The sequence below is a fragment of the Podarcis vaucheri genome (assembly GCF_965113315.1).
Source record: "Podarcis vaucheri genome assembly, chromosome: 2".
NCBI lineage: Eukaryota > Metazoa > Chordata > Lepidosauria > Squamata > Lacertidae > Podarcis > Podarcis vaucheri.
In genome coordinates, this window is record NC_138760.1 from 118,562,247 (window position 1) to 118,589,605 (window position 27,359).

Consider the following 27,359-nt stretch of genomic DNA (forward strand, 5'->3'; position numbering starts at 1 on the left):
TAAAATCACAGAAGTGTTGAGTTCAAAGAGATCTCCTAGGGTCCTCTAGTCCAACCCCTTGAATTACAGGAATCTCAGCTAAAGCATCCAGGACAGACGGCCATCTAACCTCTGCTTAAAAATCTCCAAAGAAGGAGAACCCACAAGCTCCCAAGGGAGAGCGCTCCACTGTCAAACAGCTCTTACAGTCAAAAACATTTAGCCACAGAAAAGCTTCAGATCCTGGACTTTCCACAACAAATAAAGCTCAGGCCAACTTGGGAGTAACGACCCTTTATTCTTTTTATTTGTGTGTTAAGAATATATATATAAAACTTCCATGGTTCTAAAGAAACCTCCAAGGCTGCTCATTCTGTAAGGTAAAATCAAACATTAAAAAGCATTTACTGATTTCAAAGAGAGGCAGCTTCTGTTTTGTGAAAAAACAGAACCTTAGAGTGTGGAAGAATAGCCAGCCTTTTGGTCTGGAGGTTTGTTGTTAAGTTTGCATTGGGAGCAGCCGGAGGGAAGGAGCAGAAAATAGATCAACAAGAGAGGCTGCACGCCTTTCTCACGGGCAGAGTTGGAGATGGGATTTTTTCCAGATCCAAAAGAAGGGGCAGAAGGTGTCGGACGAGGATTCGGCTAAGGAGAAAGTGTGGAGCAGGCTTGCCGCCTCAGCATCAAAAAAAGCCACCTGCTGAGCATCCAGATTCAGGGCCACTCGTATTCTTTGCGGCTCCCTGCTCGGATACAGGAAAGGGTAATGCGGTGGGACAACAGCCCTGTACTGACCCTCCCACCTCCCAATAGCCCAGACGCCGGCTTCCGGGGAAGGCTGTGCGTCTTTCCTGACCGCCACAAGCGGTTTTGAGATGCCCAGCGCCCAGGCGCCCTCGTTCCTCACTTCGACTTCCCAGTAGCTTCTGCCGGAGCTGAAGGACTCCTGGCACTGAGCGCACGGCCAGCGCTCAAATCGGCCAGCGCCGGGAGGAAGGGCCTGCGGCCTTTCTGTCAGCGCCAAACTTCTCAGGTCCTCGGATACGACGAGCCGAGGATGAGCTGTGGCTGGGTTCAGAGACACTTTCGCTGCGGAAGAAGAGAAGAAGAGGAAGAGTTTGGATTTGATATCCCGCTTTATCACTACCGGAAGGAGTCTCAAAGCGGCTAACATTCTCCTTTCCCTTCCTTCCCCACAACAAACACTCTGTGGCTACTTCTCGATCCAGCTTCCCACCCTGGATTTAAAGTGAGTGAACAAAGAAATAGGTGGTCATCTATTGAGAGGTACCTCAACACCACCTTTTGCTGCCTGAAATTTACCTTTACGCAGTGAATATCCAGATATCAGATTGCCTGTAGAAGAAAATGGGGGAGTGAGATCAAAGGAGTGCTTCAAATGAACAGAAAACCACCCCATGTGTAAAAACCAGTAACCGATAGACTCCCCCCCCCCTTTTGTTAAGAGGGCTTTTAATCAAAAGTTGCAGGACCACCTATCGGGAATGTGGTACCAGTAGATTTTGGCAATCTGGGTAAAACCCAAATTCCTGTTAGCTCCGATTGAGCACTAAAGAGTTGTCCCCCCCCCCCCCGGAGGGTGACGGAAGCAGCAGAACAAGGGGAGGCATGGATAAGCAAGTCTGTATATGTTTTTCTTGTGAAATTGCTTTGGGAAGCTTCATGAGAAGCGATTCCTAAAGGAAATTAAGTGAATAAATAAATATTCAACTGAGCAGTGCTTTTGGGTGCCTTCCAACGCCAAAAGTCTATAGGATGGATCCTGGCTTGCCCATGAAATCCAGTCACCTTCAATTCGAGTCTGGTTAAGGTGTATGTGTGTGTTATGGCTTTATAACTCTGCCATTTCCAGGTTCCTAGCTGACAATGTAGGGCTTTCTTTCTTTCATCGAGGGGCTGACAGGAGAGAAGAATCCAAACTTCCTTAGGCATTCTCTGTGCTCCTCTGCTGCAAGGCAACAATACCCTAGGAAGCAGTTACTTCCAGATGCAGGAAGCTGGGTTCCTGGGAGAAATAAAAGATGGCCTCCTCACTGTTGCCTGAGCTCCCCTGCATCTGAGAGAATCTCCTACAAAGCCTCGTCCCCACGCCAATCCCACCCTCCCCCCTTTGCCTGGCAGCCGATTCCCCACCCAAAACCCTTCCGATACCTTTGAATTTCTCTGTGAACTTCTGCAAAATGGCAGTGACGTCCCAAAACTCCCAAGTTTTCCATTTTAGTTTTGGAGGGAAAGTGGCTACGTTTTTAAACTTGACCTCCTTGCTCCTGAAGAGAGAGAAAAAGAGTATATAATAATGATTTATCGCTTTATCTGGACAGATTAATAATCACAGTGGCAGGAAAAAAGAGAAATGGACAGAAAAAGGAAGGAAGGAAGGAAGGAAGGAAGGAAGGAAGGAAGGAAGGAAGGTGAACACCAATAAGCCCATCTCACAGGGACAGAAAACTGGCACAATTTGGGTCATTTTTGTACTGTAGGTCACACTCCACCCTTCCTGCCTTGCGGGCTGCTTAGTGGAGAAGAAGACACCATAATAAGCAGCTGGGCTTCAAGACTATCTAATGATCTGTTGGGAAACTGTGTACGTGCAGCTACTCACACAGAGTCAATTAAGGTTTGGCAGACAGCCAGAAGGCAATCTGAAGGAGTAAGTTTGCCTGGTGATAACAGAGACATGGAGACAGCTCCCTGATTGGTCAAGCTCTCTCAAGGGAGTGATAATTAATGGCCTACTAACTGGAATGTGTTGGTTCAGTGTTCAGAGTTCTGTGTCAGTGTAGTAGTTGTGAGTTGTGTCAGAGAGAGCTAGCTAAATATCCGTGTTCCTGTAAATAGTCCACTGTATATAATAAACACCTAACTACAAGTTCCTGGTTCCTGCTTTGTCTATCCTGTCTGCAGCCAAGTCGCCAATTGCTTCCGTGGATTCTGTGTTTACTCTGCTAGGTATGGCTAAGGTCCTGCAACTAGTCAGAAAGTTGCGAAACACCAAATAGGTTTTGCCAATAAGTTCATCCCACACCATCCCAAGAATAGTCTAACAGATCATCCACCTCTCACAGGAAGTGCCGCCTCTTTAAGGACAAGCTGATTGACCTTCGACAAGTGAAATTAAAAGGAAGAGGAGATTCCTTCACCACCACCTTCTTCCCTGTGCAAAGCTGGGTGGTCTTTTGGAAGAGCTGAGCCAGGTACAAATACAACTGGGGAAGGAACAGGTTAAATGGCGCTGCAGCAGCAACTTCCCCTATTGTGTCAAGCCTCCCAAAGTTTAACCAAATGTGAAACAGAAATAAGGGGACCCACTTACCTTTGCAAGGTGCTTGCAATGTCCTAGAGTGGGGAGAGGGAGAAGAGGGAACTGAGTGCCCTGCTGCAGGCTGCTAAGGAGACCCCCACAGAACATGAACGCCCCCTGGGGTAAGGATGCATTGTGCTTTTTAAAATTCTATCTAAGGATCGTTGGGGGAAAAACAAAATATTGCTAATATCCTAATGCATGCCCTTATACCAGGGGTCAGCAGACTTTTTCAGCAAGGGGCCGGGTCCACTGTCCCTCAGACCTTGTGGGGGGCTGGACTATATTTTGAAGGGGAAAAAATGAACGAATTCCTATGCCTCACAGATAACCCAGAGACGAATTTTTAAATAAAAGCACACATTCTACTCATGTAAAAACACCAGGCAGGCCCCACAAATAACCCAGAGATGCATTTTAAATAAAAAGGACACATTCTATTCATGTAGATTCCCGGACCATCCACGGGCCCAATTTAGAAGGCGATTGGGCCGGATCTGGCCCCCGGGCCTTAGTTTGCCTACCCATGCCTCACATAAATCTGTGGTATGACTGCATTTGGAGTCCCGTATAAAGTTCTGGTTGCCTCAACTCAAAAAAGGATATTGTTGAGTTGGAAAAGGTTAAAGGGGGGGGGCAATCCCCCCCCTCCACGACTACTTCTTCCCCCAGCTTTATTCTGTATACAGTGGTACCTCAGGTTAAGTACTTAATTCGTTCCGGAGGTCCGTACTTAACCTGAAACTGTTCTTAACCTGAAGCTCCACTTTAGCTAATGGGGCCTCCTGCTGTCGCCGCGCTGCCGGAGCCCAATTTCTGTTCTCATCCTGAAGCAAAGTTCTTAACCTGAAGCACTATTTCTGGGTTAGCGGAGTCTGTAACCTGAAGCGTATGTAACCTGAGGTACCACTGTACAACACTATAATCGTGCCTCGGCTCCCGAACGCCTTGGGAGCTGAACGTTCTGGCTCCCAAATGATCGAAAACCGGAAGTGGGTGTTCCACTGAACGCCAAACAGGGCTTCCGATTGGCTACAGAAGCTTCCTGCAGCCATTCAGAAGCCGCGCTTTGGAAGTCGAACGGACTTCCGGAATGGATTCTATTCAACTTCTGAGGTACGACTGTACAGTGATTCTCTTCGTCTAGCGGATTTTTCGTCTTGCGAAGCAAGCCCATTGACGGATTAGAGGATTAGCGCTATTAGCGGTCGGATTAGAGGATTAGTGCTATTAGCGGCTTATCAGTTTATCGGATCAGCTGATAAGCAGATTAGCAGCTTAGAAAAAGGGGGGGGGAGGGCAAAAAACCAGCAGGAACTCACAAGACATTGTCTTCTTGCGAAGCAAGCCCATAGGAGATTCGTTTTGCGAAGCACCTCCAAAACGGAAAACTCTTTCGTCTAGCGAGTTTTCCGTCTTGCGAGGCATTCGTCTTGCGGGGCACCACTGTACAGGGAAAATGCAGCCAGCCATCTCACCTGTAGGAAGTCACTCACAGGCAGCCGAGATGTCTGCTCCATCTCTTGGATGCTGCTGCCCAGAGAGGAGAGGTCCTGGGAGAGTTTGGCCATTTGCTCGTCCCTCTTCGTCACAATCTCCTTCTTGGCCCACTCCATCTGTGCCACAATGAAGCCCATTTGCTTTTTGATAATGTGGTACAGCTGCTTGACCCCCGCCGTCATTTTCTCCCGCTCAGATTCTATCCGTTTCTGCAGCAGGTGGAGAGAGCCGGTGCGGTGTGATGGTTAGAGAGCTTGACTAGGGGACCTGAGGGACGAGGGTTCAAATCCCACCCACCCCACTCAGCCATAATGCTCACTGGCTGCCCTTGGGCCAGCCACTGTCTCTTAGCCTAACCTACCGCACAAGGCTGTTGTAAGGATAAAATGGGGAGGGTGGGGGGAGAAATGCTAATATGCATAGCTGTCTGTCAACTTGCAGATTTGAAAATAAGGGACCAGCAGCCTCAAAAATAAGGGATCAGCAGCCCAAATAAGGGATTTTGCTATTGTAAAGAGTTACATACATTGGTAGGATTGACAGATGCTGTCATTCCGGCATGAGGTGGTTGTGGCGCGGTGGTGGCCGCTGAAGCGCCGCCCTTCTGCGTCCCTCCCCATCCCCTCCTCTTCCTCCTCCCTCAGGCCGCCTCCTCAGCCGCCTCCGCCGCCTCCGGGCTCGCGGGCGATGTGGACGGGAGTCTCTCTCCCTCCACCCTCTCTCTCGGGCGGGGAAGGGCCGATGGAACTCCTCGTGCCAGGACGATGGCACCAGTGCACGCTCTCTCTCGCAGAGGAGAACCCCGAGCCGCTGCTTCCCTCCCGAGCCGGGCGAGCATGAAACCCGGGAAATTTAAGGGACATAATCAATAATCAACACGGTGCTGGGAAAAGGGAATATCCCACCAAATAAGGGACAGTTGACAGGTATGGCAAATATGCCACCCTGAGTCTCCTTGGAGGAAACCTGGGGTATGATGGTAATAATAAAAATATAAAGCAAAATCAGACATCTACAGTCATACCTCATGTTACGTTTGTTTCATGATACGTTTTTTCAGGTTGTGTCCCGCGGTGACCCAGAAGTACCAGAAAGGGTTACTTCCGGGTTTCGCCGCTCACGCATGCGCACAAGCACTAAATCGCACTTTGCGCGTGCACACAAGCACCAAATCACGCTGCGCACCTGCGCAGATACAGCGCTTCAGGTTGCGGGCTTTTCATGTTGCGAACGGGCCTCCGGAACGGATCCTGTTCACAACCAGAGGTACCACTGTATTTACAACATTTTCCATCCTGTCTTGTCTTCCAAGAGATCGGGGTGGCATGCACTGTTGGTCTTCCCTCCTGGCCCCTCACTGCCCAAAAAAATCCATTTACGGATCGCATTGTGGTACGTGAGCCACCTTTAGGGAACCACAACATTCAGCTATGCTCCCAAGGCACAATAGCTTTCTAGGGCACTCTAGGAAGTCAGAGCATCCCCAGAGGGCTTTCTGAGAGCTCAGGATACACTAGGCAACTCCTGGGGGCACGCGGTGCTTAAAATAATAGTTCCACAAGTTCCTGGTGAAAAGAGACACGTACAAGCAGGTCTTGGCTTTCCTTTTCTGTATTCAATATATGCACCAGTATCTCTTCTCTCTGCTTCCTCATCACTTCTAGTAAACTGCAGACGTGATCCTGGAGAGGAGGGCAAGAAATCGTGTTAGAGCAGGTTTGAAAAAAGTCACTATTGTTCCATAAAGAATTGAAAAAAAAATGTTTAAAAGTGCTTTTCCAAAAACAAACAGAGTCCTTTGGGTTGGGGGTAATTCAGACTGAAATTCCCAGGTGTCAAAAAAAGGTTATTTACGTATGCCATTACTGCGGCCCGTGTCTCGTTAGCCAAAAAATGGAAATCGAGCGAGGTCCCAACTAAAGAAGAATGACAACTTAAGCTGATGGATTATGCACAACTTGCAGACCTAACATATAGAATAAGAGAACAAGAAGAACATATGTTTAAAGAAGATTGGGAAATGTTTACTGAATATATGGAGGAAAATTGTGTTTATTTGAAAACGTGGGCAGCTTTAAGATAAATTCAACAGTGTAAATAAGTTCTGATGGATGTAATAATGGACTACTGAATGGTTTGGTTTACAGTAGTACCTCAGGTTACATACGCTTCAGGTTACAGACTCCGCTAATCCAGAAATATTACTTCAGGTTAAGTACTTGCTTCAGGATGAGAACAGAAATTGTGCTCCAGCGGCACGGCAGCAGCAGGAGGCCCCATTAGCTAAAGTGGTGCTTCAGGTTAAGAACAGTTTCAGGTTAAGTACGGACCTCTGGAATGAATTAAGTACTTAACCTGAGGTACCACTGTATATTAAATATGCATGGATTTATGTTTTGTAAAATGAACCATGGAAAGAGAAGGGAAGTCATTGATATTTTAAGGTTGTTTAAATAAATATTCTAAAATGTAAAACAGAAATTTAATAAAAATTATAGGGGGGGGGGAGAAAGAAAAAAGTCACTACTGTTTCAATGGAAGCTCCATTCACTCCTTGCTTCCCAATTTCCTTCTGGGGCTTTACTTCAGGAGTGGCTAATTTTGAGCCCTACAAACATTGCTCAGCTACAGCTTGCATCCTCCCTGACCACTGGCCGTAATGGCAGGGGCTGATGGGAGTTGTAGTTCAGTAACACCTGGAGGGAGCCCCAATTTCCTCACCCCTGAATCTATTTCACTCGATGCACCAACTTGGCTGAGTGTCAGGTCTAATGAGCCCAGCAGCTCATCCCTGGTAGGTCTTGCCCCATGGATCAATTGCCGAGACTGAAAGTGCCCACCTCCCACAGCTGTCTAAGTCCCCTCCTCTACAGGGCTTTCCCCAAGCAATCAGAGACTGTGCCTGCCTGCAGCCTTCCACTGCTATGCTCATTTCAGCCCTCTTCTGGTTCTGGGAGAGAAGGGGTGAGGGGAGCTTGTCACAGCAGGAGGGGGAGACACTTGTGACTTTTCAGCAGCCTGCCTCATTCTCTGCCTTCTGTCCCCCTCCGCTCCTGCCTCTGATTCTGGACATTATCTGCCACAGACTCTCCCTGCCCACTAAGCCCTGTTTCCCCTCCAGCTTCTGACACCTCCTCATTCCAGTCTGCTTCCTGTGACCACTCATGGTTGTCACACCGCCATTCCCAAGCTCTGATCCTTCTCCCCTTAGGGCAGGGGTGGCCAACTCCCAAGAGACTGCGCTCTACTCACAGAGTTAAAAGCTGGAAGCGATCTACCCCCTATTTTGGGGTTCAGGTCAAAGTTGTTGGGCTTTCTGTAGGGAAGAGGAAGGCCCGTTTTTTAAGGGTACAGGGCTAATGTTGAGAGCTTTTTTTAGGGGAGCCAAAGTTGTTGAGCTTCTTTGGGGGGAGCCAGTGATCTACCTGTTGAACGTGCCTGCTTAGGGATTCCCCAGCTGGTTCCTCTTACAACCTTCCTCTGTATAGAGCCAGTCTGTGACAGTCAGTCACCATTTAGTGTCCCTGAACATACTCAAGACTGTTTGGAACCAGGGCAATGGCAAACCTCTCCACTGCTACTCTCCAAAGAGTGTTCCTATTTTACTGTCTGTCCACAAAGACAAAGCATGCCCTGTTCACTGCCCCCTTAAGCAGCGTCCCACCTACCCTAAGGTTACCAGACATCCCCGTTACCCGGGGACAGTCCCCGGATTTACAAATCAGTCCCCTGACAAAATCCATCTGTTTAGTAGGAAGTTGAAAAGTGTCCCCGGATTGCACAAGATATAGGATACAATATACAATTTGAGGACTGGGAAAAATTGTGGAAGGTAGATCTGAAATTTACAGGACGTTCTCTTTTGAAAGAAAATTATATGAAAATGATGTACAGATGGTACATCACACCAGTACAAATAGCAAAAATGTACAAAACCGGGTCAAACATATGTTGGAAATGTAAAGAAAAAGAAGGTACTTTTTATCATATGTGGTGGGAATGCAGAGAAGTTTAAAAAGAAAAGGGAAATGATATATAATGAATTGAAAAAAATGTTTAAAATGACACTTGTAAAAAAACCCACCAGAAGCATTTTTGTTAGGGATTGTAGGACAAGACCTGCCCTGCCAAAAAAATAAAGAACTTATTTATGTATGCTACAACAGCGGCAAGAGTCTTGTTAGCACAAGGATGGAAGAATGAGGAAATTCCATCGAAAGAACAGTGGCAAGAAAAACTGATGAGCTATGTGGAATTGGCCAAATTGACATACAAACTGCGTGATAAAGACAATTGTGAACTCTTTACAAATTACCTAAAAAGACAGCAAAATGACCTGGACTCCTTGGCAGGTTTTGAATAAACATCCACAAATTTATTAGTTGAACACATGATAGATAAGGCAAGGATACGTACAATTTTATAACATGCAGAGAACAATATGTGCAAAGAAACCAGAGAGGGGAGCTGAGGGAAGTCCTGGGGTGGGGGGGGGGGAGAAGGGAAAAAAATAATGTAATTGATTATTTGGACTGATAATTTGTTATGCTGAAATTGTTTAATAAAAATATTTTTTAAAAAAAAAAAAAGAGAAGAAAAGAAAAGTGTCCCCGGATTCATTGAAAAAAATCTGGTAACCTTAACCTACCCTGTACTCTTGGGCAGCCTCCTCCTTGGGAACCACTTCATGTCCTTTGTGCTCCTTCGACCAGTCACACACCACACAGATGGGGACTTGGTCATCCTTGCAGAAGAGTTTCAGGGGCTCCCCGTGTCTCCCGCAGAACCGCCTCCCTTCAGCCTCCTCCTTCTCCTGATCTCTCAGCTGCTTGGCTATCTCAGCAAAGTTGCCCAGCTGCTTGTTCGGCTTGGACTTTGTTGCCCGGATGGCCCTTTTACACAGAGGGCAGAGGGCGCTAGAAGAAGATTCCCCCCGACACTGGGCAATGCAGGCGGAGCAGAAGCTGTGCTCGCACTCTAAGGTAACAGGATCAGTGAAGAAGTCGAGGCAAATGCAGCAAGTCACCTCCTCCTGAAGCCTCTTCCTGAGGTTCTCAGCAGCCATGGTGGGTCTCTTCCTGGAACTGCAGGAAAAGAGAGAGAAATAGTGTCAGGAGTTCAGCCTACACTTGAGTAGGACCCTGGTAGAGACACATGACCGACTGGCATGTTCTCTCCCTCCTGGTCGATCGTTCGAGAGCTTCAAAAGCTTTCTTTTGCCCGATCATCACAGTCACTGATGCCAACAGACACCGGCACACTTAGGGATCCGCAGAGTTTGCACAGTTGCGTAACAGACCTCAGCAACTCAACATTTTGGCTAATCTACTTTATTTACATATAAACACACACGGAGCACTGCGACATGGCTCCCTCTCTCTCTAGCATCAGACAGCAAAGAGAAAAAGGACAAAGGACAATAGTCCCACTTCACGGAACACAGTAACACAAACATCCTGTCTCCGTCACTTCCCACTCTGTGGAGTCAAAACATACACCGTCATGTGACAGACAACAATCCCATGACTGCAATCATGGAGCAGGAATTCTAACAAAAAGTAGCTGTGCCCTTTCTTATATCTCACTAATAGTATATAAACCCCGCTCAAATATATAAACCAAGACCTGAAAACCTCACTTTATAGCAAAGCTCTCTAACAGAATACTCAACAGAGCACCTCTTTACCAGAGCACTTAAATTTCACACGATATAATCTCACCTTTAATGTAAAAAGGTAAAGGGACCCCTGACCATTAGGTCCAGTCGTGGCTGACTCTGGGGTTGCGGTGCTCATCTCGCTTTATTGGTCGAGGGAGCCGGGCGTACAGCTTCCGGCTCCCTGAGCCGCTTCTGGCGAACCAAAGCAGCGCACGGAAATGCCGTTTACCTTCCCGCCAGAGTGGTACCTATTTATCTACTTGCACTTTAACGTGTTTTTGAACTGCTAGGTTGGCAGGAGCTGGGACCGAGCAACAGGAGCTCACCCCGTCACGGGGATTTGAACCGCCGACCTTCTGATCGGCAAGTCCTAGGCTCTGTGGTTTAACCCACAGCGCCACCCTTCACCTTTCATGTACCTTTCATGTACCTCCACACTAAAGAAACTTGCACCTAGTCCATCAGTTGTCTGACAGCTTCAGCAAATCACCATCCACACGGAGATGAACTCCTCTTCTGGCCTCTAACACTCTTCACATGTTCTCAACAGGCACTCACTCAGCCTGAGGGTGAGCAGGTGAGAAAGTGAAGGATTGTTGGATGAGGAAGGAAAGGGTATTTCAAGAAAATGAAATGTTTTCCTCAATATCCATTTACATCAAGCATAGCCAGCACAGTGCCCACCTGCCCCATCAATCCCAGGTAGCATGGCCAATTGACAGGGATCATGGGAGTTGTAACTCCATCCTCAATTTAGACAGATAAATAGATCAAAGCAGGGCTTTGTAGGGAGTGTCATTTTAAGGGGTGAAACTTAATTTTTGCAACTTTCTTGAGCGACGGGGTCTTAGCACACACACACACACATATACAGTGGTACCTCAGGTTAAGTACTTAATTCGGCCGTTCTTAACCTGAAGCGTATGTAACCCGAGGTACCACTGTGTGTGTGTATATATATATATGTGTGTGTGTGTGTGTGTGTGTGTGTGTGTGTATACACACACACACACACACACACACACACACACACACAGATAGGTAGCCGTGTTGGTCTGCCATAGTCAAAATAAAAAAATTCCTTCCAGTAGCACCTTAAAGACCAACTAAGTTAGTTCTTGGTATGAGCTTTCGTGTGCATGCACACTTCTTCAGATACACTGAAACAGAAGTTGCCAGATCCTTCTATATAGTGAGAAGGTGGGGAGGGGTATTACTCAGAAGGGTGGTGGGAATGGGAGATTGGCACACACACACACCTTGGGTTACATACACTTCTGGTTACATACGCTTCAGGTTACATATGCTTCAGGTTACAGACTCCGCTAACCCAGAAATAAACCCAGAAGAACCCAAAGTTTTCGGGTTAAGAACTTTGCTTCAGGATGAAAACAGAAATCGTGCAGCAGGAGGCCCCATTAGCAAAAGTGGTGCTTCAGGTTAAGCACGGTTTCAGGTTAAGAACGGACCTCCAGAACAAATTAAGTACTTAACCCGAGGTACCACTGTATATTTAAAACTGGAACACACTAAAGCAGGTACTTTTAAAAAAGGTATTGAGCCAGTGTCCATCGATATCTCAGAGACTCTCCTAGACCTCAGAAGAGTGTGTGGTCACTACAAACTGCGATCCTAAACTCCCAGTAGCCTGAATACCAAGTGTCTAGGTAGGTGGAGAATCTGTAACCCTGAGGCTGGCAGACACACACACATCAGTAGTCCCAGGAAGGAACTTTCCTTAGGAATAAAAAGTTGTGGAGGGGGGAGAAAGCAAGCAGAACGTAAAAAAAAGAATACAAAATAAACCCACTGTGGCTCTGCAACTGAACTAAACATAGCCTATTGACTGTTCAGGTTTATTCACAAAGGCTCTGTAAAGCTGGGCAGCTTCATAGAAGAGTCAGGATTCCAGTACTAGACAGGAAACTGGATTCTCTGACGTTGAGAGAGGGGGCAACGAGGCTGCAAGGCAGCTCCGCTTTTGTAAAAAGGCTCTTTCCTCGCAAGCTTCCCCTGCTCCCCTTATTTAGTTAGGAGGAAGACAAGGTTGTGCAAGCATAATAATATTAATAATAATAAGTGGAGCTAGTTTTAAAGCACAGCAATTTCCCTAAGATGCCAGCTCAAAACAGCCGCCAGTTTTTTTACCCAGCAAGATAGGAAAGGAGGAGTTACCTGCCAAAACGCTGCGTGCTGCCAATTCCGGTACTTATTTGGGTAGGGAAGAGAGAGCAAAGAACGGCCAGCGTCCAGAGATGGCGAAACTGTGGATGCGGAGGAAGCACCCGCGCGAAAGGGAAAGTTCGAAAGCTGCTCCAGGCGACCGATAAATAGTGGCGGCCAAAGCCACGCCTTTCCCTGCGGGGGGGGGCGGGGGCGTGGTGTGTTTGGGGCAACCATCAATGAATGAGCCGAGCGCGCATGAATGAGAAGGCGCGCCGAGTGCCCACGCATCAACGCAGGTGGAGCAGCGAAAGTTGCGCGCGCGGGTGTGAGGGGGGGGAGTGAAAGGTGAAAATCTGGCTTTGCAGGCAAGTCCTGAGTCTGCTCTCGCCTGGGTGCCATTTATTTTCTTGCAAAGGGCCTTTCCCCACACAAGGCATCGCTTTTCTTAAAACTGCTTGGTGGGAGGGAGGGAAGATGTGTGATTGCGCGAGAAGCTCTGGATCCCTCCTCGTTTCATTCGAGGGCGGATCCGCCCTCCGTGGATTGGCTGCTCCACTCCAGGGAAAGGTGTGGCTCAGTCCAATTTTATTCGTTCCGTGGTTCCCCCGCGTGCTGAAAACAGGAGTGAAAAAGCAAGCCGTCTATTTTGTAGACGTAGGTTTCATCACCTCTTCCTTCTCTTCTGGCTTAGTGGGAGAGTTGAGGCAGCTTCACTTTTTACTCTCTTCGCTTTCATTCTCTCACGTCCCTCTCACCCCTTTTATTTTGTGCTGTTTATTTAAAAGTGTTGCTAAAGCGCATCACGATGCTTAAAAGGTAAAGGGACCCCTGACCATTGGGTCCAGTCATGACCGACTCTGAGGTTACGCGCTCATCTCGCTTTATTGGCCGAGGGAGCCGGCGTACAGCTTCCAGGTTATGTGGCCAGCATGACAAAGCCGCTTCTGGCGAACCAGAGCAGCGCACGGAAACGCCGTTTACCTTCCTGCTGGAGTGGTACCTATTTATCTACTTGCACTGTGATGTGCTTTCAAACTGCTAGGCTGGCAGGAGCAGGGACCGAGCAACGGGAGTTCACCCTGTCGCCGGGATTCAAACCGCAGACCTTTTGATCGGTAAGTCCTAGGCCACCCGCATCCCTAGATCATAATGCTTAAAAACAAGCAAACTCTTAAGTGGTCTAGAGCAGGCACCCCAAAACTCGGCCCTCCAGATGTTTTGGGACTACAATTCCCATCATCCCTGACCACTGGTCCTATTAGTTAGGGATGAAGCATATGTAACCCGAGGTACCACTCTACTTGCAAAGCAAAATAATCAAGCATAGCTCATCTGTTTGGGCATGCCGGTTTCAGTGACCAATTCATGCTTCCAGTCAAGTAGATTATAACATGGGGAAACTTTGGCCCTCCAGATGTTGTGGGATCAAAATTTCCATCTGCCCAAACCAGCATGGCCAGTGGTCAGGGATGGTGTAAGCTGTGGTTCAGGGCTGAAGATTAGACACTTCTGAAGTAAAGCCTCAGAAAGTGTACAAATTCTCCCAATTTGCAATCAGATGCAGGCTTGTTTTCCTTCAGGATCGCTGTTGCTGCTCCCTGGAGAGGCTGAGCAAAGCAGAGAGAAGCCACGTTAGCATATGGCTGGGCTGAAAAGAAAGAAAGCAAAGACTTGCCTGTATTTATTATTTAATATTATTGAATTTATATACCGCTGTATACCCGGAGGTCTCAGGGTGATTCACGTCTTTGTTCACTGCGAAGTGAAGTGGAACTATGACTGTGTTTTGTTTTTCAGTTGTGTAACAATTTGCTGCCACTCAGTACAATACCATATTTATTAAATTTATATCCCGCTCTTCCTCCCAATGGAGTCCACGGCGGCAACTTATATGAGGAGTAAGACTGTTTAGATATATAGATTCTGTATCCTTTTGCCTTCCAGGGATGCGGTGCAGCAAGAGATTTATCTTTCCAAACATATGAGACTGACTAATAACGCTAGAGGTTCATAGTCCTTCGCGTGCTGACCAAATCTGAACATATGTTGCAGGCACAGTCCAATGCATTTTTTTGAAAAAGGTGTCCCTATGGTTTTTCTTTCAATATTTGCATCTTTTGAGTTACTTTCCCCCTGGAAGCCCCAGTTGCCACGTTAGTGTGTGAATGATCCAAATTTATACTTTTGAGAACTTTCCAAAAGCAAACTGTGGTCATTCCTTCAAAAAATAAAAATAAATGAGGGGTATCTTTCTATTTTCAGTTACTAATGAATTGGATACAAAAAAAGAAAAAATATTATCAACAATAACAACAGGTCAGAGCACAGAGCCATCAGCAAAAAATGTTGCTGGAAGATGGAAGCCATTTTCTATAGATGGTGCTTATTCCACGAAATGATACCAGGAAAAACAACAACTCACAAACTTTTATATAAAGTACAGTTGTACCTTGGAAGTCGAACGGAATCTGTTCCGGAAGTCCGTTCAACTTCCAAAATGCTCGGAAACCAATGCGCGGCTTTTGATTGGCTGCAGGAAGCTCCTGCAGCCAATCGGAAGCTGTGTACGCCGTGTCACATGTTTGGGTTCCAAAGAACGTTCGCATACTGGAATACTCACTTCCAGGTTTGTGATGTTCGGGAGCCAAAACGTCTGAGTACCAAGGCGTTTGGGATCCAAGGTACAGCTGTATTGCAAACGTTCCACAAGAAAAAAACACAAAAGTAGGTTTCTAAAACCCTTACAATTGGGGGAGGGACGGACCTTTATTTATTATTATTTAATAAAACCTATATGCCACTTGATGAAAACAAAACATCTACGTGGTTCACTAGAAATGTTGAAATTATCAATTAAAAAGTTGAAAACAAGTAAAACATTTGAAATATAAAGGCAAAATTATAACAGTTTAAAATATTATAATTGCCAGTGTAAGATTAAAACACATCTACATCTATGCCTCTGGAAAGGCATACCTGATTAACAAGTATGTTAAGCAGGTACCAAAAGAGTGCAGCAAAGGTCTGACATCAATAGTCTGAGAAGAATTTCAGTTAAGGAGTGATCCTATCATGACAAGAACTCCCAACTCGGCCTGAGAGCAGGGTTCACCAGGAGTTCCTGGAGCCTTTGCGTTCTTCTGAAGATCCTTCGGAGCACTGGGGAGGGCTTCACAACCTAGTATACCATTAACAGTGTATGTAAACAGAACGAACCTTCAGCTATTTTGTAGTGTATGTTCATGCTACAATAGATACATCCACATTCAATAATAGCTGAAGGGATGGGACCACAGGGGATATAGATTGGCAGCCAGGATACACACACAGACAAAAGATATACGTTGGACAAAGTGGCTTCCAAATCTTGAGAAGAAGAGCAAGACTTTTTTGGGTGTTAGAGCTGACAATCTGTGGGGCGCAAGGCCTCGTGAAGAGGGTCACAAAACCTTGACTGGAGACACTGCCACTCAGCATGGTTTCAAAAACTCCTCGTCCATTTTGAGTCTCAGTTTAACACTGGGCAGGAAGTAGATCAGTGTCACCGTCTCAAGGAATATATGTGAGACACTGACAACAATGTCCCACAAGTCAAGATCTGGTGCCCTATCCACACGGCATGGAAAAATGAGTCGGATGCTGCCACTGCGGTGAGCTGTGTTGTTCAGAGTCTCGGTTCAATTTAAGCCTCCTTCCATGTGTCTTGACATGTGCAGAGAAGTAGTGAAGTTGGCTGAAGCAAACAAATTTGCTTCCTGTTGCTCCCAACCACCTTTGAGGTTCAATGAACAGAGAAGAGTTTGGATTTGATATTCCGCTTTATCACTACCTGAAGGAGTCTCAAAGCAGCTAACATTCTCCTTTCCCTTCCTCCCCCACAACAAACACTCTGTGTGGTGTGAGTGGGGCTGAGAGACTTCAAAGAAGTGTGTCAAGGTCACCCAGCAGCTGCATGTGGACGAGCGGAGACATGAACCCGGTTCACCAGATTACGAGTCCACCGCTCTTAACCACTACACCACACTGGCTCTCAGTGTGGTGTTGTGGTTAAGAGAACTCTTTCTTCTTCATAGATACAGTTCTTTGCTCCCGGCATGCACTCATTATGTACTTTGAATGCTCAAAGGAGGGCAGGGGAATCCTTTACTTAACCTTCTCACAGAGGAAAACTTGTGGAGTTTCTCACAGATGTCCTGTGTGCGTTTAGCAGATACCAGGAAGAGCTCCAGTTGATAGCACCGCCACCCTAGACATGTTGAGGAGGACAGCGGAGGTCAGGAGCACCACAATTTTGCAATCTGGAGGCTCTAGAAGTGGAACTACGTCAACTTCTTCAAAGGAAAGCTCAGCAGTGAGAGCTGAGTGTTGCCAAATCACATCTTGGCCGACGGCTTGCACCTCACAGATCTAGGTACATGGTTTGAAAAAATACTGACTGTGTACTCCATGGTTTTGAGAGACAAGGTCAACTTCTGTGCCGGGAGGCCAAATGACAAGAACACTGTTGCAATCCTCACCTGCATACTAATGAAAGTCTCCTAAAATTAAATCCGTACACAGCCACTGATATGGTTTCTCGCCACTGTGAGTTTTTTGATGGGTAGTTAGATTGGAGCTCTGGCTGAAACACTTTCCACATTCCAAGCACTGATAGGGTTTCTCCCCGCTGTGAGTTCTTTGATGGGAAGTGAGACTTTTCTTCCAGGTGAATCGCTTCCCACACTCCAAACACTGATAAGGTTTCTCCCCACTGTGAGTTCTTTGATGGTAAGTGAGGTAGGAGCTCTGGCTGAAGCTTTTTCCGCATTCCAAGCAGTGGTATGGCTTCTCCCCGCTGTGAATTCTCTGATGGGCCGTGAGATTGGACCTATGACTGAAGCTCTTTCCACATTCCAAGCACTGATAGGGTTTCTCCCCTGTGTGAATTCTCTGATGAGAAGTGAGAGGTGCGCTCTGACTGAAGCTCTTCCCACATTCCAAGCAACGATATGGCTTCTCCCCTGTGTGAATCCTTTGATGGGAAAGAAGACTTTCCTTCTGACTGAAGCTCTTTTCACACTCTTGGCACTGAAACGGCTTCTCCCCACGATGACTACTTTGATGTCGGCGGAAGTTTGTGCTCGCATTAAAGCTCTTCCCACATTCCAAGCACTGATACGGTTTCTCCCCTGTATGAATTCTCTGATGGGAAGTGAGACTTTCCTTCCAGGTAAAGCTCTTTCCACACTCTTGGCACTGAAATGGTTTCTCCCCACGGTGAATACTTTGATGGCTATGGAATTTTGTGCTTGTATTAAAGCTCTTTCCACACTCTTGGCACTGAAAGGGTTTCTCCCCGCTGTGAATTCTCTGATGTCGACGGAAGTTTGTGCTTGTATTAAAGCTCTTCCCACATTCCAAGCACTGATACGGTTTCTCCCCTGTATGAATCCTTTGATGGAAAGTGAGACTTTCCTTCTGACTGAAGCTCTTTCCACATTCCAAGCACTGATACGGTTTCTCCCCTGTATGAATTCTCTGATGGGAAGTGAGACGGTCGCTCCGACTGAAGCTCTTTCCACATTCCAAGCACAGATATGGTTTCTCGCCACTGTGAGTTCTTTGGTGGGAAGTGAGGCGGTGACTTCGACTGAAGCTCTTTCCACATTCCAAGCACTGATACGGTTTCACCCCTGTATGAATTCTCTGATGGGAAGTGAGACTTTCTTTCTGACTGAAGCTCTTCCCGCACTCTTGGCAATGGTACGGTTTCTCCCCACGGTGAATACTTTGATGTCGACGGAAGTTTCTGCTTGTATTAAAGCTCTTTCCACATTCCAAGCACGGATAGGGTTTCTTCCCAATGGGATTTCTTTGATAGAAAGCGAAATGGGAGCTCTGACTGAAGCTCTCTCCACATCCCAAATATTTAGATGGCTTCTCCACTGTGTGGATTTTGTTGTGAACTACCTTGTTCTTCATTTCCAATTCATCCCCACCTGCAACAAATGGAGAAATGGATTAGAGCCTCAAGAAAATAATGTAGCCCCAAATTATTGAACACTGCTAATTAATGCTTGTGAAAGAGGAAGAACTGAAGGGAGTTAGATGTGAGATCTTCCTACAGGGTTCTCTGCCTTTGTTGACGGCCATTAGCTGACATATTTATGGGAACCTGAGATTTGAAAAACCTGGTTCTTTTTGAGGAGATTTCACCCCTCCCATATCCAAGAATCTGCTGATGTTCTCTGCTGATTCTCCAGAGAGGAGGGGGCGGTTTCTGCTCTCTACTTATTTCGCTCCAGCCTCACATCAATGAGAGAGAGAGAGACTGAGTGTTAGAGAGAGATCGTGTGTATAGATAAGGTTGCTGCTAAGAGCAGCTGCAGACACTCAGTGCAGTTCAGCATTTTTTGTTTAGACCTCATTTAGCTCTGTATATAGTTGTGTATTATAGTTATAGATAGAATAAAGAAGATATTCTATAGAGCTGCTCTCCGAGTATTTATACTCTGCTATACTCTGCTGTGCAACGACTGTCTTCTTGTGGAAGTGAATCCGGTGCTCACAACTCTAAGCTGTGAGTCCACAGCACTTTGACCTGTTCCTGTGCAGAAGGTGGTCTCTGGAAGTGCTACCCAGCTCGCCTAGCCCAGTCGGGGCTGAAGGGGATGAGTCCAGTTGGTGACACTGGCTCAAGGGTGATGCTGAAAACTTTTCTGGGATGGATTTTGTTTGGCCCCATTGTGGCATCTGCTCCTTCTTCAATGTCAGTAGTTTCTTTGGTCAACCAAAAACTGACAGAAGCAAAAACAAAAAACTTGATAGAAGTTTCTTCAACTCTGAAGGCCTAGGTGGGGTGGTTCAGAGCAGTCTGTTTAAAAAGGCATAACCAGAGGAATAATCTTCACAGACGAAACAAAATATAGCCTTCTATTCAAGGTTAGCTGTGGGGTGTTAGTGTCCCAAATGATTTGGGTGGCACTGTTCAGCTACGTCAAAATCTTGGCACTTTATGACATAGAAATACGTATTGAATTTCAAAACAGATACTACGATCCAACAGGGAGCCTTACCAAGAGAGTCCATGATCCTACAGTTCTCCTCCATGACTTTGTTATGCAGAGCTCTCTGGTCAGGATCCAGCAATGCCCACTCTTCGTCTGTGAAATAAACAGCTACATCTTCAAAGCGCACTGGACCCTAAAAGAAAAAGAGAAATGTCCTCCTCTTTGACAGCATAAAGATTATCTGCTACATATTTCTCTGTCATTTTCTGCCTGATAATTGCTATGTTGCTTTGATGATATTGTTTTGCTGCACATTTTAAATTCTGGATGTTTATTTTAATGTTTTAATGGACTTCTTTTATTGTGTATTTTAATGATGCTTATTAATCTTTGTGTAAATGGGTGGAACTCCACATTGTGTTCCTCGATCATACTGTCTGTGCAAGCTTTCCAGGTGTAAGGATCTCCTCTCTACTCTCCTCTTGTGCTGTTCTGTGGGGGGTACCCTCCCAATGTCCTAAAGCCGAAACCATATAACACCGGTCCTGAAAAACCTACATTTGCTCCCAGTATGTTTCCGAGCACAATTCAGTGTTGGTGCTGACCTTTAAAGCCCTAAACGACCTCAGCCCAGTATACCCGAAGGAGGGTCTCCACCCCCATCGTTCAGCCCGGACATTGAGATCCAGCGCCGAGGGCCTTCTGGTGGTTTCCTCACTGCGAGAAATGAGGTTACAGGGAACTAGGCAGAGGGCCTTCTTGGTAGTGGCATCTGCCCTGTGGAATGCCCTCCCATCAGATGTCAAGGAAATAAACAACTATCTGACTTTTAGAAGACATCTGAAGGCAGTTCTGTTTAGGGAAGTTTTTAATGTTTGATGTTTTATTGTGTTTTTGATATTCTGTTGGGAGCCACCCAGGGTGGCTAGGGGAACCCAGCCAGATGGGTGGGGCATGTATGTATGTATAAATAAATAAATTTCAAGGAGTGCATGGGGGGAGGAGGGAAGCCCTGTTTTGCAACTGATGGAGCTGGTTAGGTGAATCCTGGCCACTGTTTTCCATGGTTTGTAAAACTGCTTAGAAGCATACTTTAGCATTAAACGATAAACATATAAATAAAAACTTCAACTATTGATAAATAATACTAGCGACAATTAGAAAGCTAGTTACGGTGAGGCGGCTGTTTTTTATTCTCAGCACATAAATCGCCATGAATGGCATTTTCAGCCATTGTTAAGGGAAGCTCTGACAGAAGCCCAGAGGAGAGAGATTTGCTTGGGCCCAGTGGCGTGCTGACTGCCCCGGCCTCTGCCTCTTCCCCTACAATGCTCCTTCCCCTTACCTGATCTGGTTCCACAGCCGCTGCTTCCCCTCTGCCACGATGAAAAGATGGATGAGAAGGTCTTGCCAGCATCATTCTGTCACCTGTGAAAAACAAGGACAGGTGGGCAGCCTTTAGTGCACGCTTCTCAAAGGTTAAGCGGTGCATCTCTTAACTACAATGGTACCTCAGGTTACAGACACTTCAGGTTACAGACTCCGCTAACCCAGAAATAGTACCTCAGGTTAAAAACTTTGCTTCAGGATGAGAACAGAAATCGCGCAGCGGCGGGACAGTGGCAGTGGGAGGCCCCATCATCTAAAGTGGTACCTTAGGTAAAGAAGTTTCAGGTTAAGAACAGACCTCCAGAACGAATTCAGTTCTTAACCAGAGGTACCACTGTACAAATGGGCCTTAGAAAAAGTCTCAGCTGCTGAGGGAGTTTTGACATTTGTACCCATTTAATATTTTAGTTGTCTAAAAATACATCCCCTCTCCATGGGGCCTGTGGCTCCAAGTGTCTTCTCCCAAAAGATTAAAGGAACCCATGGATTAGTTTCAAAATCAATAGAATGTGACCAAACTGAGAGAAAATCATTCACCCTTACCCAGTGGCCTCTGTCTGGTGTCCAATGTCTCTGCCTCAGAGTAATCCATGCACAATTCTACAAACAGATTCGCTCCCTGAATTAGCAACGAGGATTGCAAACAAAGAAAGGGGAGAATGATTAGAAAAGGAACAGCAGAGGCAAGGTATATCCAATTATCATTCCTTGGATGCTTTCCAAAAAAGGACAGGCGATCAGTAGAGACTCATGGGGTACCTTTCCTCATGTTCTGAGCCCATCAAGATGAAAGTCTCTCTCAGATAAACTAACAGGAAGAATTTGAAACCAGCGGGACCAGAGATTCACTGAAGATTGGCGTAAATTTACGGACTATTTGAAAAGCAGTTGTGATGATCAAATTACATTTGTAGGTTTACAGGAAGTTTTGTAAGGTTAATAATTGGAATTATTGCTTTATTGAATGAATGTTAGTTATGATAATTAAGGCAATATGAATTTAAGAAATGCAGAGCAAATTATAAAAATGGAAGATCATCAGAGGTGCTGATGGAAGTCCAAAAAGATTGTATAAGTGATGAAACTTTGTGGAATGCATGATAATATGTTTGAAAGTTAATAAAAATTATATATATAAGATGAAAGTCTCTCTCACCTCCTGTGCGGCCTGCTTTCTCTCCACTGCCTGACTCAGGAGGAAACCTTCGGCCAGGGCCACTGCCTGGGAACTGGTCTCCACTCCACATTCCCTCACCCAGCTCTCCATCTCCGGTGGAAGGACAGCCAAGAACTGCTCCAAGATCACCAGGTCCAGCATCTGAGCTTTCGTATGCCTTTCTGGCTTCAGCCACTGACGACAAAGGTGGTAGAGTCGGCTGCAAACCTCTCGGGGTCCTTTGGCCTCCTGGTAGCAGAACTGCCTGAACTGCTGGCTCTGCACATCTGAGCGGAGGGTGTCCTCCTCTCCCAGGATCTTCTGCACTGAGTTTTCCCAGAATCCTCCGAGGCTCCCGGTTTGGATGGTATTGCCTCTTCCTGCTTGAGGGCCAGGCGAGTCTTGCTCATCCATCTGTGCTCTCAGGAAGTCTCCAGGAGATCTGAAGGAATCCTTTTGTCTTCTGCCACGTCCTGCTTGTCCCAATTAAGGGTGCCAGCAAGTTCTACAAAGCAATTACATTATCATAAAATTAATGCACTGTCAGGAGAAGGAAAATGTTCCCTGAGTAAGTGTGGATAAGTCCTGCTAGGAACCAGACCTGGTTTGCTCCATAGCCCAGACTCTGAGCTTTCTTTAAAAAGAAAGAAAGAAAGAAAGAAAGAAAGAAAGAAAGAAAGAAAGAAAGAAAGAAAGAAAGAACGCTACAATGCAAAATGTGCAGGCAACTCATGCGATTTCTATGAGATGAATCACTTCATTTTATTTCATTTGTTAGACTTATTACCGTATTTTTTGCCCTATAGGACGCACTTTCCCCCCTCCAAAAATAAGGGGAAATGTGTGTGCGTCCTATGGGGCGAATGCAGGCTTTCGCTGAAGCCTGGAGATAGCCTTCAGGAAGCTATCCGCAAGCCTGGGGAGCCCGCGGGAGTTCTCGCCGGGCTCCCACGGCTTGCGGAGAGCTGCCTGCACCCCAAAGCCTGGGCGCGCTGAGCAGTCGCGCCCGGGCTACGGGTAGCTCTGCGCAAGCCGTGGGAGGGCTCCCATGGCTTGTGTAGAGCAGCCTGTTCTGGGGGGGGGAATAATTTTTTCCCTTTAGTTCCCCCCCAAAAAACTAGGTGTGCCTTATGGGCCGGTGCGCCCTATGGGGCAAAAAATACGGTAGCTGCTTGTCACCCAAAGGTCTCCAAGTGACTTACAGCATACACAAAAAACAAACATAAACATACAATACATATTACCATGGCAGGGGAGTGGGAGAACCATATAATATATTAATATTTCATATAACATAACATCAATGCAAAAAACATACTCAAATTATAAAAAAGCAATACTCAGAGCCCCTAATTAACAATAAGACAAAAATAAACAGAACTTCAGCCTCCCCGTAGTATAAAAATCATTCACATCAGACCAACTATTTTCCCCCTATAACTTCCCCACTCCACCCAGAAGTCTGGTGTTGCAAATCAGTGGTGTGTGTGTGTGTGTGTCCAGTTTTCTCCAGGGTTGCTCCTGCCTTTCAGTGTTTTCAGTCAAGGAATGAAGTCAGAACTGTGACTGACAAGTGAGTGAATTGTACAGTGGATGCTTGGGTTTCGAATGTGATCCATGCGGGAGGCATGTTTACAACCCGCAGCGCAGCATCTGCGCATGCACAGGTCACGATTCAGCGCTTCTGCGCATGTGCAAAGCGCGATTTAGCACTTCTGTGCATGCGTGAATGCCGAAACCCGGAAGTACCCTGTTCTGGTACTTCCGGGTTCGGCACAGTGTGCAACCTGAAAACATACAACCTGAAGCGTCGGTAATCCGAGGTATGACTGTACCTAGTTCAGTCTGGACACCAGGCTATAATGTGGATCCTAACCTCAGGGTCCTAAAAAGTTTCTCTCTCTCTTCCACCCCCACTTCAGCTGCACATTTTCCCCCTGCTTCCGTCTCATTTTCTAGCACTTGGGCAAGTAACGAAGTACTGTAATTATGATTGTAGGACTGTGCTTATAAAACAATTTTTTTTAAAAAAAATGTTTTTAATACTGTGTTCTAATGTTGTAATCTGCCCTGGGAATTTCGGGTGAAGAACGGGTTAGCGTTAGAGTTAGGGGGTTAATAATAACAATGTTATATAGCTTAAGCCAACCATAAAGGTAAAGGACCCCTTGATGGTTAAGTCCATCAAAGGCGACTATGGGGTTGTGACGCTCATCTTGCTTTCAGGCCGAGGGAGCCGGCATTTGTCCACAGACAGCTTCCCAGGTCATGTGGCCAGTGTGACTAAACCGCTTTTGGCGCAACGGAACACCATGATGGAAGCCGGAGCGCACAGAAATGCCGTTTACCTTCCTGCCACAGTGGTACCTATTTATCTACTTGCACTGGCATGCTTTCGAACTGCTAGGCTGGCAGGAGCTGGGACGGAGGAACAGGAGCTCACCCCATCGCGGGGATTTGAACCGCCAACCTTCTGATCGGCAAGCTTCAAGGCTCAGTGGTTTAGACCACAGCGCCACCCAAGTCCCTCTACCCACACACAAGCATGTAGGCTCAGGCGGCCTCGGTGACTAGTAGTGTCCATTCCAGCTCCGGCTAGTTTGCCAGCCACAGTCAGAAGATGATATGGTCATGGTACCCCATGCTGTGGGTCAGAATTGGATTACTGCAATGCGCTCTCTGTGCAACTGCCCTTGAAGGCAACTCAGAAACTGGCCCAGAATCCCCTCCTTCTCCTGACACACGAGACATGTATTTTCAGGACTTGCCCTGTTCCTGTGGCTATAATTTTCTGACCCTTTTCAATATTGAATATTTCTTAATGGTTGTAACCTGCCATGGATAATAAATGTAGCAGTAGCAATAATAGTAATAACCATAACAAACAGAACAACAATGAATAAATCCTCAAGGTGGGGGGGCAAAATAAAGCCTCAGCAAAGGGGGGGGGAGGTGGGACTAGTTGGAATTTGCAGGGGGGTTTTTTCTCCCTCAAGGTTTTTGCATAACTAAACACAGGCATTACAGCATCCTGAGAATAAAATAAAGCCTCTCACACACGTACACACACACAATCAGCGTTTTGCTCCATTTGGTCGATCTAAATTTAAATTATATTCACTTTGAAACCCCCCCTCCCATATTCATCAAAAGACCAACACTTCATATTGTTTCATTGGTAACATCAAGACGAAAAATCACTATTACACATAATTAACCTAAGTCTCCAGACATAGCATCTGTGATGCTGAGTGTTACCTGTTAACTCTGCTCTATCTTGTTCCCTCCTTTGTTTCCGGCTTTGTTTAAACCAATTCACGAACCAAGAACTTATACACGGACCACTGAAAAAGAACCACATATTGTAGATTTTCCGCAAATGTATTGTGCTGTTTTTTGTGTGATATGCAAACGACACGAGAAGGCTTGGTCTCTCTCTCTCTCTCTCTCTTTGTATCATTTATTATTCCTGTGATCTTTGTTAATCAATGTGACTTCTTCATTCATTCATCGGTTTATTTGCATTGCATTTCCTTTTTTCCTGACCCCAATATCCCTCCCCAAGCTGCGAATTGATACAAATACAGAAGAATACAGTTGCAGACCTAAATGTAAAACTCGCCCCCCGCCTGGCTTTGCAGAGGGGAAGCGGAGAGGAACCTCTGCTCCCGGATTTGGGGGTTGTGTCTTGGAGGGGGCTTCCCCCATGCATTAGCTGACGGGGGGCCCCATGCACCCTCCCCCTGCAGCCCTGGGACCCCCCCCCCCCACTTCTCCCAAATGCACACTATTGGAGAAGAGAGGGAAGACTCACCAGATCCCTTAAGCCGCCGCCGACGCAGCACTCAGAGAGGCGAGACAACAAAAGCCGTGCTCCCCCCCCCACCTTGCAGGAAGGGACTTTGGAGGGAGGGGCTTTTGCTCTGGAGGACCTTGAAGCACCCCTCTCCCCGATTTCCTGTCCTCTCTAGGAATCCAGAGCACTTCATTTTTAACCCTTGGAAAGCCGAGCGCAGCAAGATCACGCCTCCCTCTCAACGCGCATTGCACGCGCACGCAAAGATGTTTTCTTTTAGGGGACCGTTTTGTCTGGCGTCCTGAGTTGTTCACTCCTTTGGCCAGAAACGGGAAGAACAGCTTGCGTTGAAAAAGACTGCGAGAAATAGGAAACCCCATTATAGAAGCATGCCAGCAAAGGTCCGTATAGTTAAAGCTATGGTTTTCCCAGGAGTGATGTGTGGAAGTGAGAGCTGGACCATAAAGAAGGCTGATCGCCGAAGAATTGATGCTTTTGAATTATGGTGCTGGAGGAGACTCTTGAGAGTCCCATGGACTGCAAGAAGATCAAACCTCTCCATTCTGAAGGAAATCAGCCCTGAGTTCTCACTGGAAGGACAGATCCTGAAGCTGAGGCTCCAATACTTTGGCCACCTCATGAGAAGAGAAGACTCCCTGGAAAAGACCCTGATGGAGGGAAAGATGGAGGGCACAAGGAGAAGGGGACGACAGAGGACGAGATGGTTGGACAATGTTCTAGAAGCTACCAGCATGAATCTGACCAAACTGCGGAAGACAGTGGAAGACAGGAGTGCCTGGCGTGCTCTGGTCTATGGGGTCACGAAGAGTCGGACACGACTAAACGACATTGGTTCGTGTCCTACTGTCCGGAGCGGGAGGAAACAAACTTGTTCTTCCATGCGAAGAGTCCTTTAGATACTGGAAGATGGCTATGATATCTCCCATTCAGCCAGATCTCAGAGTGTGTGAAGATGGGAGAGGCTACACCCTTCCATTAAACATTTTGATTTTTAATTGTATTTCATTTCCTTCTCTTATTCCTTTCAATTCTTTGTATTGCAGCTTTAATTCTGTGGAATGTGATAAAATGCAATATCTAATCTATAAAAGAAGCAATAAAAATACAATTAAAGTTCATGCACAGAACAGAAGACTGCAAAGGCTACAACAAGCTGGGGGGTGGAGGAAACTATTAAGTGGTCTGCTAAAGCCCTCAGCAATTTCCAAGTGGCTATGGAGTGCAAGGGGGAGGGGAGAGTTTGAGAATCCCTGTTGTAAGCTACTTTGAGGACCTTGGCTGAGAAGTGGCATGTGAATCTTCTATCATTGCACCTCTGCCCAGTTGTGGGTCAGAGCAGCCCAGGATCCGTGTGAATAAAATGGGCATCTTCTCTAGCCTTT

At 46.4% G+C, this 27,359-nt stretch overlaps 2 protein-coding genes and 1 long non-coding RNA gene across 4 annotated transcripts in view; all 3 read right to left on the minus strand.

Moving 5' to 3' along the window:
- LOC309525440 overlaps positions 1–27,359 on the minus strand; it is a 129,048-nt gene that overhangs the window by 101,077 nt on the left and 612 nt on the right. The gene's annotated exons all lie outside the window — the stretch shown is intronic.
- Positions 258–12,741, minus strand: LOC309524965 (zinc finger protein RFP-like). The gene is made up of 8 exons (XM_082210235.1): positions 12,636–12,741; positions 9,450–9,885; positions 6,388–6,483; positions 4,780–5,010; positions 3,314–3,336; positions 2,152–2,267; positions 1,303–1,335; positions 258–1,068 (listed from the first exon to the last, which is right to left on the minus strand). The coding sequence occupies exons 2-8, from the start codon at positions 9,864–9,866 to the stop codon at positions 551–553; spliced, it is 1,434 nt and encodes a 477-aa protein (XP_082066361.1). The 5' UTR covers positions 9,867–9,885; positions 12,636–12,741; the 3' UTR covers positions 258–550.
- LOC309524715 (uncharacterized protein) lies at positions 15,374–26,061 on the minus strand. 2 transcript variants are annotated; one of them, XM_082209653.1, is made up of 7 exons: positions 25,975–25,994; positions 25,419–25,504; positions 22,161–22,665; positions 21,548–21,623; positions 20,961–21,043; positions 19,682–19,808; positions 15,374–18,604 (listed from the first exon to the last, which is right to left on the minus strand). In XM_082209653.1, the coding sequence occupies exons 3-7, from the start codon at positions 22,572–22,574 to the stop codon at positions 17,151–17,153; spliced, it is 2,154 nt and encodes a 717-aa protein (XP_082065779.1). In that variant the 5' UTR covers positions 22,575–22,665; positions 25,419–25,504; positions 25,975–25,994; the 3' UTR covers positions 15,374–17,150. The 2 variants fall into 2 exon arrangements, with proteins under 2 accessions (XP_082065779.1, XP_082065778.1); XM_082209652.1 differs by lacking the exon at positions 25,419–25,504 and having other exon boundaries at positions 25,975–26,061.

Excerpts from the sequence above, each read along its gene's own strand:
- LOC309524965 (XM_082210235.1), bottom strand. The coding sequence starts at position 9,866 with ATGGCTGCTGAGAACCTCAGGAAGAGGCTTCAGGAGGAGGTGACTTGC. Across the intron at positions 1,336-2,151 it reads GTTCACAGAGAAATTCAAAG|GCAATCTGATATCTGGATAT; the intron begins GTATCGGAAGGG and ends TTTCTTCTACAG. Across the intron at positions 1,069-1,302 it reads TGGATATTCACTGCGTAAAG|CGAAAGTGTCTCTGAACCCA; the intron begins GTAAATTTCAGG and ends CTTCTTCCGCAG.
- LOC309524715 (XM_082209652.1), bottom strand. The coding sequence starts at position 22,574 with ATGGATGAGCAAGACTCGCCTGGCCCTCAAGCAGGAAGAGGCAATACC. Across the intron at positions 21,624-22,160 it reads GAAAGCAGGCCGCACAGGAG|GGAGCGAATCTGTTTGTAGA; the intron begins GTGAGAGAGACT and ends TTGCTAATTCAG. Across the intron at positions 19,809-20,960 it reads CGGCTGTGGAACCAGATCAG|GGTCCAGTGCGCTTTGAAGA; the intron begins GTAAGGGGAAGG and ends TTTTTCTTTTAG.